At 38.8% G+C, this 21,805-nt stretch overlaps 1 protein-coding gene across 4 annotated transcripts in view; it reads right to left on the reverse strand.

Moving 5' to 3' along the window:
* SCP2 (sterol carrier protein 2) overlaps nt 1-21,805 on the reverse strand; it is a 119,207-nt gene that overhangs the window by 70,208 nt on the left and 27,194 nt on the right. For 3 of the 4 annotated variants that reach the window (XM_024986990.2, XM_024986992.1, NM_001033990.3), the window contains 3 exon segments: nt 20,619-20,745; nt 7,268-7,331; nt 1,382-1,468 (listed from right to left, as the gene is read on the reverse strand). In XM_024986990.2, coding sequence (XP_024842758.1) covers nt 1,382-1,468; nt 7,268-7,331; nt 20,619-20,745 — 278 coding nt within the window. 4 annotated transcript variants of the gene reach the window in all.

Raw genomic sequence — 21,805 nt, forward strand, 5'->3', positions numbered from 1 at the left:
TTGGAGAAGACTCTTGAGAGTCCCTTGGACTGAAAGGAGATAAAACCAGTCAATTGTAAAGGAAATCAGTCCTGAATATTCATTGGAAGGAATGATGCTGAAGCTGAAACTCCCACTTTGGCCACCTAATGTGAAGAACTGACTCATTGGAAAAGACCCTGATGCTGGGAAAGATTGAAGGTGGGAGGAGAAGGGGACTACAGAGGATGAGATAGTTGGATGGCATCACCAACTCGATGGAAATGAGTTTTAGTAAGTTCTGGAAGTTGGTGATGGACAGGGAAGCCTGGTGTGCTGCAGTCCACGGGGTTGCAAAGAGTAGGACATGACTGAGTGACTGAACTGAACTGATCTCAAAATAGGCCTTCTCCTTACAGCAGGCTGTGAAAGAAGGTAGCAAATACAAGAAGCTTTCTCTGAATTGAAAGTGAAAGTGAAAGTCACTCAGTCATGTCCAACTCTTTGGGACCCCATGGACTGTACAGTTCTTGGAATTCTCCAGGCCAGAATATTGGAGTGGGTAGCCTTTCCCTTCTTCAGGGGATCTTCCCAACCCAGGGATCAAACCCAGGTCTCCCACATTGCAGGCCGATTCTTTACCCGCTGAGCCACAAGGGAAGCCCAAGAATACTGGAGTGGGTAGCCTATCCCTTCTCCAGCAGAACTTCTCGACCCAGGAATTGAACCAGGGTCTCCTGCATTGCACGTGGATTCTTTACCAACTGAGCTATCAGGAAAGCTCTCTCTGAGTTGAGTTGTACTTTAAAAATGGGCAGATCTTTATACTGCAGCAGATCAAAACGAACACCACTTGTTCATTTGCATCCCAGCCAGGATCTCCAGGACACACCCAGGTGATTATTAAACATAGGTGGGAGCTATGCAATATTAATTCAGTTTTCTAGGAGACAGATAATGTCAAGCAATTTTCAAGATGGGGCTGCTATCATTATTAGAGCTACAACTTTTTTCTTGTTTTACCTTTATTCTTAGTTACTACAATTGAGTAAAATTTCCTACAGTAGAAATATACAACAGAGGAAATGAAATGATCAAGGGAAAAATCTTTGGTTTCCACTGTCCCAAGTTGCATTTAAATGAATAAACACTATTAGAACAGAGTAGGTGAAAGGCATGAGAGAAGGAAGTAAAATATATAATATTCGAAGAGAAAAGACAGCCTGTCTCTAGACAAAAACAGAAAGTAAGGGTGCTCACTCCAGTGTAAGGACTATACTTAGGAGTTCTATACACAGGAATTCTATAAAAGCACGTACAGACACAGATATATCCAGATACAGAGCCTAAGGTTTACCCAAGGGGTGGGAGTCGGGGAGACGGGATAGTACTTCTATTAAATATTAAAATGTGTTTTTCTTACCAACATTGTAAGACTGTCAAAAAGTCAAAAATTTTTCGAGACGTCATCACTTCATCTAAGCTGTACTCCTTTTGGAACTGGGAATACCTAAATATATAAAATAAATAGTTACAGAATGTGGGGTAGCAATTTCAATTTTTGTTGAAGATGTTCTGGTTTAGAAGTTAAAGAGAGATTAATATGGAAATATTATTTTCAAAAACAAAAGACATGCTTTCATCAACCATTTCTAAATAAGTAATTTGAATTAATTTTTTAAATTCCTAACTCTAAAATACCACATTATATAATAAAAATTGTGTCTAATTTTTGTCCTGGATTTCTGGCATGGAAATTTTGAAACCCTTGGAATTTCCTAAGTAACAGGAGTATGTTTGCTATGCTAATTAGGTGACTTCCATGGGTCCCCTTGTTAGCTGGTGGATAAGGAAGGGGTGAGGCAGGGGCCTGGTCACCAGAAAGACCACCCATGCCAACACAGGATTTGGACTTTTGAGCCAGTGTGACCCCTAGGCAAAAAAGGGACAGTTATAGATCAAGTTCAATCAAGTGGCCAAGATTTAATGGAGTATACCTACATAATGAAACCCCAATGAAAACCCAATGGACATGACTTTGAGCAAACTCCAAGAGACAGGGATGGACAGGGAAGCTTGGATTGCTGCAGTCCATGGGGTCACAAAGAATAAGACATGACAGTGACTGAACAACAAATGAAAATTCTGGACACTGAAGCTTGGTGAAGCCCTCTGGTTGGTGAGTACCTTCACATACCAGGACGGTGATGTGCTGCGACACCACAGGAAGAGGGCATGGAAGCTCTTCACTAGGAACCTTTCCAGACCTCACCTTATGTGACTCTTCTTTTGACTGTTCCTCAATTGTGAAGTGAAGTGAAGTGAAAGTCGTTCAGTCATGTCCAACTCTTTGTGACGCCATGGACTATACAGTCCATGAAATTCTCCAGGCCAGAATACTGGAGTGGGTGGCCTTTCCCTCCTGCAACCCAGGGATCAAACCCAGGTCTTCCTCACTGCAGGCGGATTCTTTACCAGCTGAGCCACCAGGGAAGCCCAAGAATACTGGAGTGGGTAGCCTATCCCTTCTCCAGGGGATCTTCCCGACCCAGGAATCAAATCGGCATCTCCTGCACTGAAGGCGGATTCTTTACCAGCTGAGCTAGCAGGGAAACCCCTTTATGATAATACTCTAATTGTAAGTACATACAGTACTCTTCTTCCCTTCTGGCTTCCCTTGTGGCTCAGCTGGTAAAGAATCTGCCTACAATGTGAGAGACCTGGGTTTGATCCCTGGGTTCCCCTGGGCTTCCCTTGTGGCTCAGTGGGTAAAGAATCTGCCCGCAATGAGGGAGACCTGGGTTTGATCCCTGGGCTGGGAAGATCCCCTGGAGAAGGGAAAGGCTACCCACTATACAGTCCATGGAGTCACAAAGAGTCAAACACGACTGAGAGACTTTCACTTCACAGTACTTTTCTGGGTTCTGTGAGTCATTCTACTGAATTATCAAACATGAGAGGATCATGGGAATCCCTGAATTAATAGTCACTTGGTCAAAAGGGTAGGTGGCCTGGGGGCCCTGCTCAGACTGCCATCTAACATGAAGGCAGTCTTGTGAAGCCTTAATTCATGTGTGTGTATTAACTCCAGGTGGTTAGTACCAGAATTAAATTGCAATACATCCAGCTGGTGTCAGGCCAGTTGGAGAATTATAAAAACACTATTTCCTTAAAAGTAAAACTAAATGACTTGCAATTCAGCCAACTTTTGTGGTAATGACATTATACAACTACATTTAATAAAGGCTAACAGAGTTCCTAAATAAATGTACAGAGTCTTTAATAAAATGTCTACATTTTTTAAAACACATTTCCTTTTTTGATCACTGCAAAGAAGAAACTCATTTTTACCCTGTTTGGTGCATCTAACAATATAATAAAATGGTTTCAGAAATTGCTCTGGCAAAAACAAATAGACACAGTAGGGGAGTTTCCAAAAGCAAAATCCAACTGTTGTGAAAGTTAACAAGCAATTCCAGTGTTTAGAAACAAAGCCCATGTAACTCAGATCTGCACACTACTATCTATACCTTTGCTTCTAATGTCAACTTTGTCCATCACCAACTTTCAAAAAAGGACTTTATTTAACCCAGATCCTGTACTAGATGATGGGGATATGAACACAGTCCCTATTCTCAAGGAGCTTAGTCTGAACCCACAGCAATAAAAAACACCATTCTAGTATGATAAATGCCATGATAGAAATGTTATACAAGGTGCCATGGGAGCAACAGGATATGCATCAAACCCAGATACCAAAAAGGCTTCCTTTCCAAGGCTGCAAATAAGAGGAAGTGGGAGACAGAGAATTCCTGGCAAAAAGGTCAGCACCTGGGGCAGGAGACATGAACAGGATCAGATCATCAAAGTCCAGTATATAGCGTTTCCATTTGATACTGAAAACAAGAAAGAACTTATAAAGGAGATTAAGCTGGGGAGTGACATGACCAGATTTGTATTTCAGTAAGAAGGCTGTGTAATGGAAAAGAGACAGTTAAAAGACATTACCAAAAGCAGGTAAATCAACGAAGAGATTAGGGCAATAACTAAGGCAAGAAATGACAAGGGTTTAAAATAGGAAATTAGAAGTGAAAGATGAAGTGAACCAATGAATTCAAGAGATAGTAAAGAGACAGAATCACTAGGATTCCATTCATCCTTGTTGCTGCTGCTGCTGCTGCTAAGTTGCTTCAGTCGTGTCCGACTCTGTGCGACCCCAGGGTCGGCAGCCCACGAGGCTCCCCCATCCCTGGGATTCTCCAGGCAACCATTCATCCCTGCTCATCTGCATTTCATATGGGACAGTGAGGAAGAAGGGAAAGTCAAGGATGACTTCTAGTTTTCTACCTTAAATCACTGGATATATGTTGATGTGATTCACCAAGAGGAAAAATACTAAAGGAAAAACACTGTGGAGGGGAAATGGGAAATTCTGTATGGACATGTTGACTCTGAGGCACCTATGGGACATCTAAGTGAAGACAACTAGGACAGAATTATAGACACAGGTCTGAAGGCTCAAGTGGCAGAAGCTACCCATAATCCTATTATTTACTGATCACAGATTCTCACTGCCTTTAGGTGTTCTTATAATTTGTGAGGAAGCACTCGAGAATAATTCTTAACCTTCTTAGAAATACGTTACAAGGTATTTCTAATGACTGATTAGCAAACACAGAATTATCTTTCTTCACTAGCCAAGCAAAATCTAGTATAAGAAGTTAGCAACTTAAATAGAAGGCTATTCTTGGGCTGTTTCAATGAGTTCTAAATGAAGAAGCTGAAATTCAGAGATAATATTGGCCTATTCAACAGAATTGAGGACTTATAATACATAGCAGAGGATCCATGAGGACATGGAACTTATCCTTCTTGCTCACTGCTATAACACCAGCAGCTTAATGAGTGTCTTACATATAGCAAGCTACTGAATACATATTATCTGAGTGAATGAAATTCCTTTAGAAGAATGCTGTAATGAGTGGATAAATGAGTGCCTGGTTAGGCAAGGAATTAAGTAAAAGAAAGACTTAGAACGGAGAAGGCGATGGCACCCCGCTCCAGTACTCTTGCCTGGAAAATCCCATGGACGAAGGAGCCTGGTGGGCTGTAGTCCGTGGGGTCGCTAAGAGTCGGACACGACTGAGCAACTTCACTTTCACTTTTCACTTTCATGCATTGGAGAAGGCAATGGCAACCCACTCCAGTGTTCTTGCCTGGAGAATCCCAGGGACAGGGGAGCCTGGTGGGCTGCCGTCTATGGGGTCGCACAGAGTCGGACATGACTGAAGTGACTTAGCAGCAGCAGTAGCAGCAAGACTTAGAAGCTTTGCTTCTCTGGGGAAAGTCCAGAGCTGAGCTTTGAAGCCTCAAAGCCAGGAACTACAGTACCGTCAATTCCTCAGTATGTTGGTACAGTTCCTTACCTGTTTTGGGAAATGACAAGGACTTTTAATGGTTCTCCAGATTCTGAGGACAAAGAAGTCAATTCTAGATCATATTTATGAGCTTAAGACAGCTCATCCTAGCTGCTTTTCAGTAACAGCAAAGTTTGTTGAGCATATACTATGTTCCAATACCCTAATAGGAACAAAAGATACAAAAAAGATACAGAGATATAATCTCTGCTCAAGAACCATCATCATCAGAGAAAAAGATTTATAAATAAGATACAGTGTGATATGTTATAATAGAGGTATACAGATGGTACAATGAAGCTTATAAGAAAAAATAATTATGACCAGGAAGTTCTAAGAAAGTATTAGGAGAAGCAATGATACTTGGAATGGGACTTGATGAATAAGTAGATATTCATCAAAAAACAGAAAGACAGAAAGACATTCCAGGGAGAGCTAACACATAACTAAAAACACAGAAATAAGCACTACATAGTACACTTAGGAAATACCAAGTTATCTGGTGAAGGGAGAGATTGAGAATAATCAGGGAAGAAGGAAATAAGACCAATAAAGTAGAATGCGGCCAAATTATAACAGGCTTGTTATCTTAAATGAAGGAATTTCCATTTTATTAGATAAGCAAGGGAATTAACCAAACCTTCCACAATACCCTTTATTTCACAAAATACCCTTAGATTTAGGGCATGGGATTGGATATTATTCGTTAGTTAGATATGCCTTGAATTCAAACATCAATTTAAAATCAGAAGAATGAGAAGAACATGAATGAGAAGTAGCATGAAGTATTAGACATAGGTGGTAATGATCCACTGTGATATAAAATCTCCCTTATCATAGTTTTATGTTTATTAAACATGGTAAATTTTAATAGTTCAGAAACAATTTACTGAGCACCTATTATGTTCCAGACTCTGCACTAAACATTAAGAACATAAAGATAAGAGATGATTCTTGTTCTCAAGAAGTTTATAGTCTAGAAGGAAAAATATAAACATTGTTTTGCCTCTATTTAGGATGATACTGAACAAGGTGCCTAATTTCAGTAAGCCTCATTTTCATCATCTATAAAATAAAAATAAAAATAACTACCTTATAGGGTCCTTGAGAGGATTAAATGAAAATATACATAAAAGTACGCAGCACAGTGACACAGAGTTGGCATTTAATAAAATTAGCCACTATTCTTTTATTGCCTAGTGGCATTGCTTTTGTAGAGATTCCAGTGGTATGGCACTAATTCAATTCCCAATGAACCTATTTTATTTAGGAACCTTTAAGTATATTGCCATGAGCCACACATTTCACTAGGTATTAGGGATTCAAAGATTAATTATCAGTAATACATATAATGTAATTTTACTTCAGACTATATTTTACTATACAAATCACAATATTATTGTACTAGAGTTAATGAAACTAACATGATTAAAATACAAATAATGTAATATAAAGTCATTAAAACTACCAACAAATGTTTTACAAACATTCTAATTGATCAAAACAAACTAGGAAACGTTTTAAAAAATGTTCTAAAATGGGGCCTGGTTATTTCCAATTAAAATTATTATAATAAATTTCATGTACTAGGGTTGGAACCAATGACAAATTACATCTTTTAACATAAGCCATTCACATTCTTTCTTAAAAGAGCCACTAAACTCAAATGGCATCCCAAATACTAAACAACAACAACAAAAATATAAACAGACCAAAATCTAAATTGAAAAGTAGTCAAAAGTTTACTTGGGCACAAGCTTTTCCTAAGGAAAAAAATTTCAAGTTATTAATGACATCTTTGAGTTCTTGCATTTGCTTTTCAACTATAAAGCTGCACATTACATAAGCGAATAACCCATATTTTCACTACTTCTTGTCTCCGAAATACTTACGGGTTATTAACTGAATGTTTATGATTTTTCCATCCAATTTTTGCAAAGTGTTCAAGTGTTGTTCCTGTAGAGAAAGCAAACTTCTATTAGCAAGTTAATGTCTTCCTGCTGCTTATTAACAAATGTCGCAATGGAACTCAGTATCCTGCTAAATATTTCCACATGTTCCCATGTGCAGATATTCGTATTGAAAACTTCAACACTGACCCTTCAGATAAACATTTCTTTATAATTAAATGGGTATATTTAATGAATTGAATCAACTAATAATCATATGATACGAAAATAGTTCAAACGGGCCTATTCTACCTCATACAACTAGGATCTAGTTTCAAAAACCAGAAACTACAGTTTAGGGCCGAGTGGTTATAAGGCAGGAAAGCACTGCCAGCAATTCTTCAAGAAGTTCAATCCCCATGCCAAAAGATCCCAATCCCCTGGACAAAGTGAATTTTCCAATTCATAACTTCCAGGGCCTGATCTTCTTTTTCCTTATAATAAGGCAGGACGGCCTATAGAAAAGTTACAGTCTAATGAAAAAGTGTGTGCTTTTCAAATTAACAGAAAGTTTAGAGATTACTATGAGAAAACAAAAGCAAGCACACTACTGAAGCATGATCTGCAAAAATCTTTTTTACTATTTTTAAGGAGACGAAAGAATAAAATAGATTTTGAATCCTCCATTGGAGCAGAAAGACCAAGGAAGGAAAAAGTCCACTGACTGGAGTTGATAATATTATGTTCATAGACAGCATAATAACGTGGAGAGTTCCCATTTCTGTTTTCTCTCTATCAAAGAGGGTAATCCTCAGAGCAGAAATGACACATATAACTAAGCGAATATTCTCTCAATTCTAATAAAAATGGAAGAAGGCAGAGACCACACTGGTTATTTCATACCAGTAACACTAGTGAGTGCTCCAGAAACAGATGGTATGAGTTCAGTAAGAACAAGCCATATCAAATTATTAATGATATCTTTTTCATATTGGCTAGTAGATCAAATGAAACATAGCATCTAGATAAAAAAGACAAAATCTTTTTTTTTTAATAACTGAAGTTTCTTTTTTAGTATTTATTTTATTTTTTGCTTATCTGGCTGTGCCAGGTCTTAGTTGCAGCATGTGGGATCTTTCAGTTGCAGCATGCAGGATCTAGTTCCCTGAACAGGGATTGAACCCAGGCCCCCCAGCACTGGGAACATGAAGTCTTAGCCAGGTGGACCACCAGGGAAGTCCCAACAATGGACAATCTTTAAGATCATCTTTTGGGACAAGATAAGGAAATCCTGTAAAGTGAGCTTTGTTTCCTTTTGGTTTTCAGGGGCTTGGGGATGTTATTAAAAATATACAGATTCTTCTGTCAAGTTTATGTAGCACTTGCTTAAACAAAGTTAAACTAATTTCTTTATGGCAAAACATTCAGAGCCTTTACCATTGCATGTGTATTATGACTGTCCAAAAGGGAGTTAAAGTATGAAGCATTTTCCAACTTAACTGACCACATCATAAGAGGATTTTAAGAGCCAACAGAACACAGAATCGCTGATCAATGAAAGGCACTGATCAATGTAGTAACTTAGAGAAAAGTCTCTACTACTAATCTCTAACTTCAGCCATGCTCTGGGTAATTATTCTAAAAATTGGATTAGAAAATTAAAGTTATGCTCATCAAATCTGAAACTGGGAGAGACTGCTACAATGTTGGATTCAAATAGACTTCGAAGAGATTTATCAATGAGATGGCTCAGAATATAATTAATTAAATGCCCAGTTCTATTCTTGAATACCCAAAACTGCCTAAGAAAAGGAGCAGCAGCCATGAGAAAAGCTCTGAGGGTCTGTTCCACTATAAACTCAATGTGAATCACCAGTGTGATGAGATTACCAGAAAAGCTTACATGCGATCACAGTACAGGAATTAGTCTGGTGATGATGGGTAATGAAACAATTGTAATAGAACCCAGACAAGTGCAGACATTAGCATGCAGTCATTAGGAGGCAAAGGTTACTGCAATATCATTAGTGGGCCCCTCCCATAAACAGCCAACTGTCAATGAGCCCATTGGAGTGGTGGTCATCAGGTGTAGAGTGAATTAAAAGGCAAATCCCGGTCTTCTTCCAGGGGCCTTCTAGCTCACCTGGCCTTGGACCAGTGGATGAGCTGGAGGGCCCAGGGAACAGGTAGGGGCTATGTCCTGCAAGGCTCTAGAACCCTCCCCAAGATCACACACTGGCAGGGCCAGGCCTTGAAGCAGCAGTGAACCTCTCCCCCATTCCTGTCTCTGAGACCTAATAGCAATGGCAGTCTGCCTGGGTCACAGTCTGTGAGACCTGTCCCTACCCACTTCCTCCTCCCCATTTGGGAGACGTGAGGAGCCTCAGGGCCAGTTGGGTTGGGTGCCTGGCTCCCTCAGTGATGACAGCTGGGCAGGGTCTGGGGACCAACTGAGGTCTACCTCCTCCTCTTAGCCAGGACTAGGACTTCAGGGGCGAAACTGGCCCTTGGGACCTTGCCCGTTCTTATTAGAAGAAAAAAATAACATTTGCTGGTAGAGATTTACAGGAACTTCATTACCTGACTATGACCTGACTTCTAGAACAAAGGACGTGGCCCCAAGAAGTTTACGATAACTAACCACACCCCTCCTCACCTTTCCTATAAAAGAGATTTGATGAAAGCTTTTGGGGTTTTAAGGCATGAGCCACCCTTCTTGCATCTCCTCCATAAACCTTTCTCTGTTCCAAACTCTAAAATTTCAGACTTGTTTGGCCTCTCTGTGCATCAGGCACATGGACGTGCATTTCAGTAACATAATGAGAAACAGTTAAAGGAACAAGGTCTGTCTGGCTTCAGATATTTGACAGGCAATAAGGTGAAAGAGGCTTGTTCTATTAATATGAGTCTCAGAAGACAGAAACTATAGGGAGAGAGATTTGAATTCAACATGAAAAAGGGCACTGTAACAATTAGAATCACCCAGAAAAATGGAATGAGTAGTGTCTGTGGCAAGTTTCTTGTCACAGGAAGTACAAATGCTTTACTATCATCCATTAGAAGATTTATAAGCAATTCATACACGGATTTATAGGAAGAAGGGCAGATAAACTATATAAAAGCACCTGGTATAGTGTCTAAAATGGAGATATTCAGTAGATATTATGTCTTTCCTTCTTGTTTTCTTACTATGGGATCAAATTAATCTATACAAGGTAGCAACCCTTTGAAAAATATTCAGCCAATCCCTTACCATGTATTTATGAAGCCAGGACACAGATAGAGGGCTTGCTGACTCCTGATTCTGAACTGCCAATTCACATTTTTGGTTGTTTTAAGAATATGCATGGTATAAGAAGATCTCAATCTCCTGGAATCAAACTTTGAAGCCACAAAAATCTCCTGACTTTATGGCAGAATGTAAGCTACTACAAACATTCTTACCTATTCATTTCTAGGACACATTCAAAAATGGCAATTTCAAGTGACAACTTGAAACTCAATGAAATTCTACAATTCACTAGAAATCTACTGGATGAAGAATAACATTTCGTACATTTATACTTCAAATTTTAGGCTAGAAAAAACTATCCAACTACTATGACTAATGTAAAACTTTAGAAAAGATTGAAAACGCACCAGACACAGGATTTCCAGCTAGCTGAGGGCAATGGAAGTGGCCAAAATCTCTGTATCCTCAAAAACAATACCAATAAACAAGAAGAACAAATAAAACTGCACAAAGTCATACCCTCAGCATAACTAGACAAAAGAAAACACAAAACTTCAAATTACCTATAAGTGGGAAAAAAAGATAAAGGTGAAAAGAAAAGTAACCAAATATCTGCCAGTAACTTCCACAGTAACAGCTCTCACGTCCACAGGATACCTCTAGGGAAGAAGGGCAGTCTGAAAACACTGCAGAGGAGAGGAGTGGGGAGTTAGTGGTAGGCTTACAATTGCTCTGAAACTACCACCCAGAAGAGAAAGACTCCCCCTAAGAGTGAAACACTTGTAGAAAAATGTTGAAATGTTGCTGCAAAAAGTGAAAAAAATGTTGCAATAAATCAAATCATGACTATAGGGAAGGGTGAGAAAAGTACAGGAGATCCAAGGTGTTGTAATCTTTTGAAAGAATTAAAGGACACTTTCTCAACACCATTTAAAGAAAGAAAGGAAGGAAGGAAGAAACAAAGACAAATGAAGGAAGAAACAAAGGGGGGAGAGAGAGAGAAAGAAAGGAAGGAAGGAAACCATGAAAGAGAAAGAAAAAAATATATATATAATATATATATATATATATATGAGATATATATTAAATATATATATGAGATCCTGAAGCCAGAATTGTACTTAATAGTACAATTATAACAATTGTACTAATAGTACAATTATAATAGTACAATAATAACATTTCCTACAATGGATTGTTGTGAGAATTGAATGAGATAATATGGGTATGGAAATGTATTCATTCATTCATTAAAAAAAACAGTTACTGAACATTTAAATATCCTAGAGACTGTAGAAAAAAAAGAGGGGGAAAACCCTTTTTTCTGGCCAGATTACATGCCAACCACTGTTGCTAGGCTGCATGGATTGAAGGTAAACAAAATAAACATAATTTCTACTTTCAAACAAGTTTATAAGAGAAATAAGGAACACAAAAATTAAACAAGTAAAACTATATACAATAAATATATGAATATAAATAGAGCTAAGTGCTATGAAGGAAAGCAATAGGAAACTATCTATTAAAAATAATAACAGGAGGGATCCACTTTAATTAGAATGATGAAGAAAAGGGCCTCTAAGATTAATTAATTACAGAATATCTGTTCTATGCCAGGCACTCTTCTAAGTAACAGTCAAAGAGCAGGGAATAAAACAAACAAAAATCAGTGAGCCCTTACAAAGAGTTGACAAATGAAGAGAAGCTAAAGGCAAAGGAGAAGAGGAAAGATATACCTATCTGAATGCAGAGTTCCAAAGAACAGCAAGGAGAGATAAGAAAGCATTTCTCAGTGATCAATAAAAAGAAATAGAGGAAAATAATAGAATGGGAAAGACTAGAGATCTCTTCAAGAAAATTAGAGATACCAAGGGCACATTTCATGCAAAGATGGGCACAATAAAGGACAGAAACAGTAAGGACCTAACAGAAGCAGAAGGTATTAAGAAGTAGCAAGAATACACAGAAGAACTATACAAGAAAGATCTTCATGACCCAGATAACCACAATAGTGTGATAACTTACCTAGAGCCAGACATCCTGGAATGTGAAGTCAAGTGGGCCTTAAGAAACATCACTATGAACAAAGCTAGTGGAGGTGATGGAATTCCAGTTGAGCTATTTCAAATCCTAAAAGACGATGCTGTGAAAGTGCTGCACTCAATATGCCAGCAAATTTGGAAAACTCAGCAGTGGCCACAGGACTCAAAAAGGTCAGTTTTCATTCCAATCCCAATAAGGCAATGCCAAAGAATGTTCAAAGTAATGCACAATTGCACTCATCTCACATGCTAGCAAAGTAATGCACAAAATTCTCTAAGAGAGGCTTCAATAGTATGTAAACCGAGAACTTTCAGGTGTTCAAGCCGGATTTACAAAAGGCAGAGGAACCAGAGATCAAATTGCCAACATCCGTTACATCGTAGAAAAAGCAACAGAGTTCCAGAAAAACATCTACTTCTGCTTTATTGACTACACAAAAGCCTTTGACTAAGTGGATCACAACAGACCGGAAAATTCTTCAAGAGATGGGAATACCAGACCACCTGACCTGCCTCTTGAGGAATTTGTAAGCAGGTCAAGAAGCAACAGTTAGAACTGGACATGAAACAACACACTGGCTCCAAATTGGGCAAGGAGTACATCAAGGTTGTACACTGTCACCTTGCTTGTTTAACTTATATGCAGAGTACATCATGCAAAATGCTGAGCTGGATGAAGCACAAGCTGGAATCAAGATTGCCGGGAGAAATATTAATAACCTCAGAAATGCAGATGACACCACCCTTATGGCAGAAAGCAAAGAGGAACAAAAGAGCCTCTTGATGAAAGTGAAAGAGAAGAGTGAAAAAGCTGGCTTAAAACCCAACATTCAAAAAATGAAGATCATGACATCCAGTCCCATCACTTCATGGCAAATAGATGGGAAAACAATGGAAACAATGAGAGACTTTATTTTCTTGGGCTCCAAAATCACTGCAGATGGTGACTGCAGCCATGAAATTAAAAGACGCTTGCTCCTTGGAAGAAAAGCTATGACAAATCTAAACAGCATATTAAAAAGCAGAAACATTACTTTGCCAACAAAGGTCTGTCTAGTCAAATCTATAGTTTTTCCAGTAGTCATGTATGGACGTGAGAGTTGGACCATAAAGAAAGCTCAGAACCGAATAATTGATGCTTTTGAACTATGTTGTTGGAGAAGAGGCCCTTGGACTGCAAGGAGATCAAACCAGTCAATCACAAAGGAAAACAGTCCTGAATATTCATTGGATGGACTGATGCTGAAGCTGAAGCTCCAATACTTTGGCCAGCTGATGCGAAGAGCTTGCTCTCTGGAAAAGACCCCGAGGCTGGGGAAGATTGAACGCAGGAGGAGAAGGGGACAACAGAGGATGAGATGGTTGAGTGGCATCACCAACTCGATGGACATGAGTTTGAGCAAGCTCCAGGTGTTGTTGATGGACAGGGAAGCTTGGCGTGCTGCAGTCCATGGGCCGCAAAAAGTCGAACAAGACTGAGCGACTGAACTGACTGAACTGTGGACTTCAATTCTGGTTGGAAGAGACATTCAAGAAATAAGAAAATACATAGAGCCAGATTTTTATAAGTGCTATAGAAAATGTTAAAGCAGAAGACAGAGGATAGGCAATTCTGGGAATGAGGGTGATGAAAGAAAGCAGAAGATGACATTTGAGCAAAGACCTGACGGAAGTAAGAAAGTTAGCACTGATATCTTAGAGTGTTTCAGAAGTTGAAATAGCAAGGCTAAGGCCCTGAATGAAGTAGCAATGTGCTTACTGTGTTTGAGGCTGGAGCAGAGAGGTGAAAGAAAAAAAATGGTAGGAAATGAAGTCAAAGAGAAAATGAGGGTTGAAGGTCAGAACATATAGAAGTTTGTAGGCCATAAAAAGACCTGAAGGTTTCAATCTGAGTGTGGTAAGAACACAATAGAGTTTTGAGCAGAGGAATGAAATGATCTAGTTTATATTTGAAAAGCACTGATCTGGAAAAAAGAAAAAATTGACTGTACAGATGCATGTGCAGAAGCAGAAAATCCATTTAGGAGACTCCTATACTCCAGGTGAGAAATTATGATAGTCTGCACTACAGAAGTGGGGGAAATGTAGAGAAATATTTCTATTTCTCATATTTATAGATATTCTGAGAAATGAGTAAAAAGGTTTGCTGATATATTGAATATTGAGTACAAGAAAAATGAAAAGGCGGGTCATAGGTCCTAGAAAGACAGAGTTATCATTTTCTGGATAGGAGAAACTTCAGGAGGAAACAATGGGGAAGGTGGAAGTTCAAGGAGACAATTAGTATTTCAGTTTCAGACCTATTAAATTTGAAAGATCTATCAGACATCCAAGCAGAAATACTTCTGTAAAGTGTTGTAGATATAAGAGGTTTTTTTTAAAGACCTAAACAGCAAAAAGAGTTGACCTTAAAAGAATAAAGAGCACTGTAGCCAAAGAAAATATAAGACTGTGGTACAAGGAATAAGTTTGGCTTATTGAACACACTGAAAGGCCAGTGAGCTTACATATGGGAAGACTAGACAGCAGGAATTAAAACAAGAAATGGTTTTTAAACAGTCTCACTGTAACACAGTAATTTATAATATTAACACATATTTTGGTACCTGAATGCTATAGACTTAACTGTGTCCCCTCAGAATTCATTTGCAGATGTCCTAACAACCAATGTGATGGTATTTGGAGATGGGTATTTGCAGAGGTATAATAATCATGGTATATGAGGTCATGAGGGTGAGACTCTCCAGACAGGATTAGTGCTCTTATAAGAATCCTTAAAAAAAGAACACAGAGAATTTTCTCTCTCCCTCTGTCTCTGCACCCACACAAAAGAACAGGTCATGTGAATACACAGTGAGGTGGAGGTCACCTATGACCTAAGAAAAGAGGCTTTAGTATGATATAAACCCTATCATACATTTTGATTTTATACTTCCCAGCCTCTAGAACTATGAGAAATAAATTTCCTTGTTTGAGCTACCCAGTCTATGATATTTTCTATATCAGCCCAAGCAGACTAATACAGTGGAAATGGAGTTATACTGAACAAAAATGTAAAACATGTGAATGGCTTTGGAACCATTCTAATTCCAAAGTTTGGAACATTGCTAGTGAAAAAAACTGAAGTGCCTCGAAGAAACCAAAGAAACTGAGGATGCTGCAGATGACAGTTTACAAAAGAACAAAATCTTCCTGAAAACTGAGGAAAAGGAGACCCCTGTTACAATAGAAGCAGAAATTATAATACTACTATTACCAAAAGTTATGTAGAAACTAGATAATAAACAAAATATTGAAACTGCCACATGACTGATTCTTGCTGCTTATAGTAAAATTCTATAATGCTATATTGCAGAAAGGACTATTAAACAAAAACAATCCAGGACTTCATAGTTTTAAAAATTCTCAGACTCTCAAAGTGGTAAAAGATGCTAAAATTAACAAATAGTCTTTGAGCAAAGATCAAAGCCAGTGCACTGCCAGAAAAGCATGGTCCAAAAATGAAGCCCAGGTTGTGACAAATCTTTTAAGACTCAGAAAAAAACAAAGACGATGCCTCAGAATACTTTTCATACAGAAAAAAAGCTCTCTAAAGAGAAAAGAGCTGTGCCTCACAATTCCTCTCAAAGGACTGCTTAGGAGTTTAAGAAGGTTGCCCCTCAGCCATCTCAGAAAGGACCCAAAGAGATTTTGCAGGTGTAATTTGTAGACAGGAGGACCAAACAAGTTTTTACAATAAAAACGAAAGCCACAAAATTTTTAAGATACAAATTTTCTACAGAGAGGATTCTTAGGTGTTAGCATTCTATTTTTGACCTGGGAGGTAAATTAGGTTACAGATATGGGCTTTGGGAGAATTCACTAAGCTGTATATTTATGTTGCGTGCATTTCTCTGACTTGAGTTATACTACACAACAACAAATTTCATATTTTTAAAAAATGCTGGGTTCAGTCACCACCATGATTCCTTGACTCTTTGAGTCTGCACATAAACATGTGAAATTTGAGACATCTGTTACACACACAAGCAGAGATGTGAAGGTGAAAACTGGATATACAGGTAAACACTCCATCATTGACTACCCTAGCCCCCCCCAACAAATGCATTACCTTGTTTTATTTTCTTCACAGCTACTAATCATTATTTGAAATTATCTTTATTTTGTTCATATGCTACTGTCTCCCCCTACTAGAAATTTAAGCAAATACCACACATCTCCTCTGCTTATTTGTTGCTTGAGAATGACTTCATTGATATCCCTAATTCTTTTTCCCTTTATGATCTGACTTTGCAGATTCCTACCTTTAAAAAAGTAGAGTATATTTCCCTATCCCTTGATTCCAAGTTTTTCATATGACTTGCTTTGGTCAAGTCTCAAAATACCTTGCATATTGCAGATTACTCTCTTCTGCTTCTGCTGTGACTATGAAAAGGACATGCCAGAGGTGGCCCGCTGGTCCCAGGAAGAGGATGAGACACCCAGCCAAACAGGAGTAAAACGGACACCCAACCTACACTCATATGATCAACCCAGACAAAAAGAGCTGAGCATGACTTAGATCCACTGCTGCTGCTGCTGCTAAGTCACTTCAGTCATGTCCAACTCTGTGCAATTCCATAGACGGCAGCCCACCAGGCTCCCTGGTCCCTAGGATTCTCCAGGCAAGAACACTGGAGTGGGTTGCCATTTCCTTCTTCAATGCATGAAAATGAAAAGTGAAAGTGAAGTCGCTCAGTCGTGTCCGACTCTTAGCGATCCCATGGACTGTAGCCCACCAGGCGCCTCCGTCCATGGGATTCTCCAAGCAAGAATACTGGAATGGGTTGCCATTTCCTTCTCCGTAGATCCACTGTTTCCCAGTCAATCTACAAACTTGTAAACTTTGATAATAATCATTGTTTAATAAAAACTGAATTTGGGAGTAGTTTGTTACACAGCAATAGTTAATTGATATGCAGACATTGGATATTTGCAGATATTGGAATACTGATATTCCAAAGAATAGCAAGGAGAGATAGAAAGCCTTCTTAAGTGAACAATGCAAAGAAATAGAAGAAAACAATAGAATGGGAAAGACTAGAGATCTCTTCAAGAAAATTAGAGATACCAAGGGACTATTTCATGCAAAGATGGGCACAATAAAGGACAGAAATGATAAGGACCTAATAGAAGCAGAAGAGATTAAGAAGAGGTGACAAGATTATATACAGGAACTGCATTAAAAAAAAAGGTGTTAATGACCTGGATAACCACAGTGGTGTGGTCACTCACCTAGAGCCAGATACCATAGAGTGTGAAGTCAAGTAGGCCTTAGGAAGCCAAACTATGAACAAAGCCAGTGGAGGGGATGGAATTCCAGCTGAGCTATTTCATATCCTAAAGATGATGCTGCAAAAGTGCTGCACTCATTGCCATCAAATTTGGAAAACTCAGCAGTGGCCACAGAACTGGATAAGATCAATTTCATTCCAGTCCTAAAAAAGGGCAATGTCAAAGAACGTTCAAACTAAACCAAAATTACACTCATTCCACACACTAGCAAGGTAATGCTCAAAATCCCTCAAGCTAGGCTTCACCTGTACGTGAACTGAAAACTTCCAGACGTAGAAGTTGGATTTAGAAAAGGCAGAGGAACCAGAGATCAAATTGCCAACATCTGCTGGATTATGAGAAAAGCAAGCGAATTCCAGAAAAACATCTACTTATGCTTCACTGACTACACTAAAGCCTTTGACTGTATGGATCAGAAAAAACTGTGGAAAATTCTTAAAGATATGGGAATACCAAAACACCTTACCCGTCTCCTTAAAAATCTGTACGCAGGTCAAGAAGCAACAGTTAGAACTGGACATGGAACAACAGATTGGTTCAAAACTGGGAAAGGAGTACATCAAGGCTCTATACTGTCACCCTGCCTATTTAACTTACTTGCAGAGTACGTCATGCTAAATGAGGGGCTGGATGAAGCACAAGCTGGAATCAAGATTGCTGGGAGAAATATCAAAAACCTCAGATATGCAGATAACACCACCTTAATGACAGAAAGTGAAGAGGAATTCAAGAGCCTTTTGATGAAGGTAAGAGAGAGTGATGAAGTTGACTTAAAATTCAATGTTCAAAAAACAAAAGTCATGGCATCCAGTCCCATCACTTCACGGCAAATAGATGGGGAAAAAGTAGAAGCAGTGACAGGCTTTATTTTCTTGGACTCCAAAATCACTGTGGATGGTGACTGCAGCCATGAAATTAAAAGACAATTGCTCCTTGGAAGAAAAGCTATGAAGAACCTAGTGTATTAAAAAGCAGAGGCACTGCTTTGCCAAAAAGGTCCACAAATTCAAAGCTATGGTTTTTCCAGTATTCAGGTACAGATGTGAGAGTGGGACCATAAAGAAAGCTGAGCGTTGAAGAATTGATGCTTTTGAACTGTGGTGCTGGAGAAGACTCTGAGAATCCTTTAGACAGCACGATCAAACCAGTCAATCCTAAAGGCAATCAAGCCTAAATATTCATTGAAAGGACTGATGCTGAAGCTGAAGCTCCAATACTTTGGCCACCTGATGCAAAGTGCCAATTCATGAGAAAAGACCCTGATGCTAGGAAAAACTGAGGGCAAAAGGAGAAGAAGGGAACAGAGGACAAGATGGTGGGATGGCATCATCGACTCAATGGACATGAGTTTGAGCAAACTCCAAGAGATAGTGAAGGACAGGTAAGCCTGGCGTGCTGCAGTCCATGGAGTTGCAAAGTATCAGACACAACTGAGCGATCGAACAACAGTACTTGTATATTTCAGTGCCTAGAACAATGCCAGCAATACAGTAAGAGCTAAATATTTTAAATAAATTATTTAATTCAAAAGGAAATGGACAAGGAATAGCCAAAGAGGTAAGGAAAATCAGAAGAATGAGGTGTTACAAATGCCAAGAGAAAAATGTTTTAAGAAAGAAGTGATCAAAAGGGACTAATGGTGCTGAGGTCTATTAAAACAGTATTGAGCAGTATTTACTTCCTATGGCAATGTGGTGATCAGTGGTAGCATTGAGAAAGAGGGGAAGCCAGACTGGAATGAACAGAATTTAAAATGGTAACAAATAGCTACAAGGAAGAAAATTCCCATGGCCCCAAACCATCAGTCTCCTCTATGCCATCCTACCATCTTCCTTGAAGATTTCTTTCGTTTCTGATTACTTGATCTTGGTTATCAAACCTATGGTATTTCTCCTGCAAAGAATAGGAATGTTGTACTTTCAAGCATAACTGTTTTCTTTCTCATCTCACAGAACACAGGGTCATATAATAAAAATTAAAGGAAAAAAAAAAACTCTTTCTGCACTACCCCATGCTTTAACTAACTGGCTAATGCAGATCAATCACTGATCATCAGTCAAAAAGCTAGGATGCTCACCTACAAAATAAAAATCAACTACGCAATTTCATTCTCCCAAAACATTATGTGACTTCCCTGGTACTTCAGTGGTTAAAAATTCGCCTACCAATGCAGAGGACATGGGCTCAATCCCTGGTCTGGGCAGAGTCCACATGGCACGGGGCAGGTAAACCCATGTGCCACAACTACTGAAGATTCACATGCCCCAGAACCCATGCTTCACAAAACAGGAGAAGCCATCTCAGTAAGAACCCTGTGCCCTGAACTAGAGAGTAGCTCCTACTTGCCAAAACAAGAAAAAGCCCATGCAGCAAAGAAGACACTGTGTAGCCAAAAATAAATAAATTAATTTAATTAAATTTAAAATAAAACACTATGGACTGACAAATGACGATGGACTCCTGATGGATTCAAGTACTGAGAATACTGTACTCAAAACTGATAAGCCTCAATTTATAGTCCATGGTTGAAGATTTACGTTATTTTTCCTACTTTAGTGTCTTGTTTTGGAACATCCAAGGTATTTCCAATATGATGTCATTTGTATAAATACAACTAAATTCAACAAAGGCTATTTCAACTTAATTGAAAAACCATTTCATATTTTATACAAACTGGCATCCTCTACAGTTCCTTAATAAATATGTGTATATAACTAAAAATAAGCCTTAAATTTTTTTAACATACCATATTTTTCCATGTGCTCTTTTCCAGCATTCCCAAACATCTGAGGAGCAACTGGGCTGGGAGATAATCCATACTTATTGACCATGACTTCAACATGTTTATCAATTGGATTAGCCTTATCTTGAATCTAAGAGAGAAGAAAAAAATTTTTTCATAAGTACTCGACATGATAAGTATCTCTTTCAACTATTACAGTGTTTAACATGTTTGTTAATTAGAAGTGTGGAGTAAGCCAAAAAGTGACAGTATGACTAAAATCAGTCATTCAATTAAAAATAAATAATTTTTAAGTAAAAAAAAAAAAGAAACATGTATAAAGAATCCCATTATGTGCAAATAACTGCTAAATGTTCTGGGGATAAAACAATAAACAAAACAGATAAATTCCCGGCTCATCTAGCATTCATATTTGAAGGAAGAGGGAATAGAAAGTAATGAGGATGAAAATGATTAAAATGTAAATAATAATGCTCTTCAGTTCAGTTCAGTTCCGTTCAGTCACTCAGTCGTGTCCAACTCTTTGCAACCCCATGATTTGCAGCACGCCAGGCCTCCCTGTCCATCACCAACTCCCAGAGTTCACTCAAACTCACGTCCATCGAGTCGGTGATGCCATCCAGCCATCTCATCTTCTCTCCCCTTCTCCTGCTGCCCCCAATCCCTCCCAGCATCAGAGTCTTTTCCAATGAGTCAACTCTTTGCATGAGGTGGCCAAAGTACTGGAGTTTCAGCTTTAGCATCATTCCTTCCAAAGAACATCCAGGACTGATCTCCTTTAGAATGGACTGGTTGGATCTCCTTGCAGTCCAAGGGACTCTCAAGAGTCTTCTCCAACACCACAGTTCAAAAGCATCAATTCTTCTGTGCTCAGCTTTCTTCACAGTCCAACCCTCACATCCATACATGACCACTGGAAAAACCAAAACCTTGACTAGACAGACCTTTATTGACAAAGTAATGTCTCTGTTTTGGAATATGCTATCTAGGTTGGTCATAACTTTCCTTCCAAGGAGTAAGCGTCTTTTAATTTCATGGCTGCAGTCACCATCTGCAGTGATTTTGGAGCCCCAAAAAATAAAGTCTGACACTGTTTCCACTGTTTCCCCATCTATTTCCCATGGAATGATGGGACCAGATGCCATGATCTTCATTTTCTGAATGTTGAGGTTTAAGCCAACTTTTTCACT

Source organism: Bos taurus, chromosome 3 (genome assembly GCF_002263795.3).
Source record: "Bos taurus isolate L1 Dominette 01449 registration number 42190680 breed Hereford chromosome 3, ARS-UCD2.0, whole genome shotgun sequence".
Lineage (NCBI taxonomy): Eukaryota > Metazoa > Chordata > Mammalia > Artiodactyla > Bovidae > Bos > Bos taurus.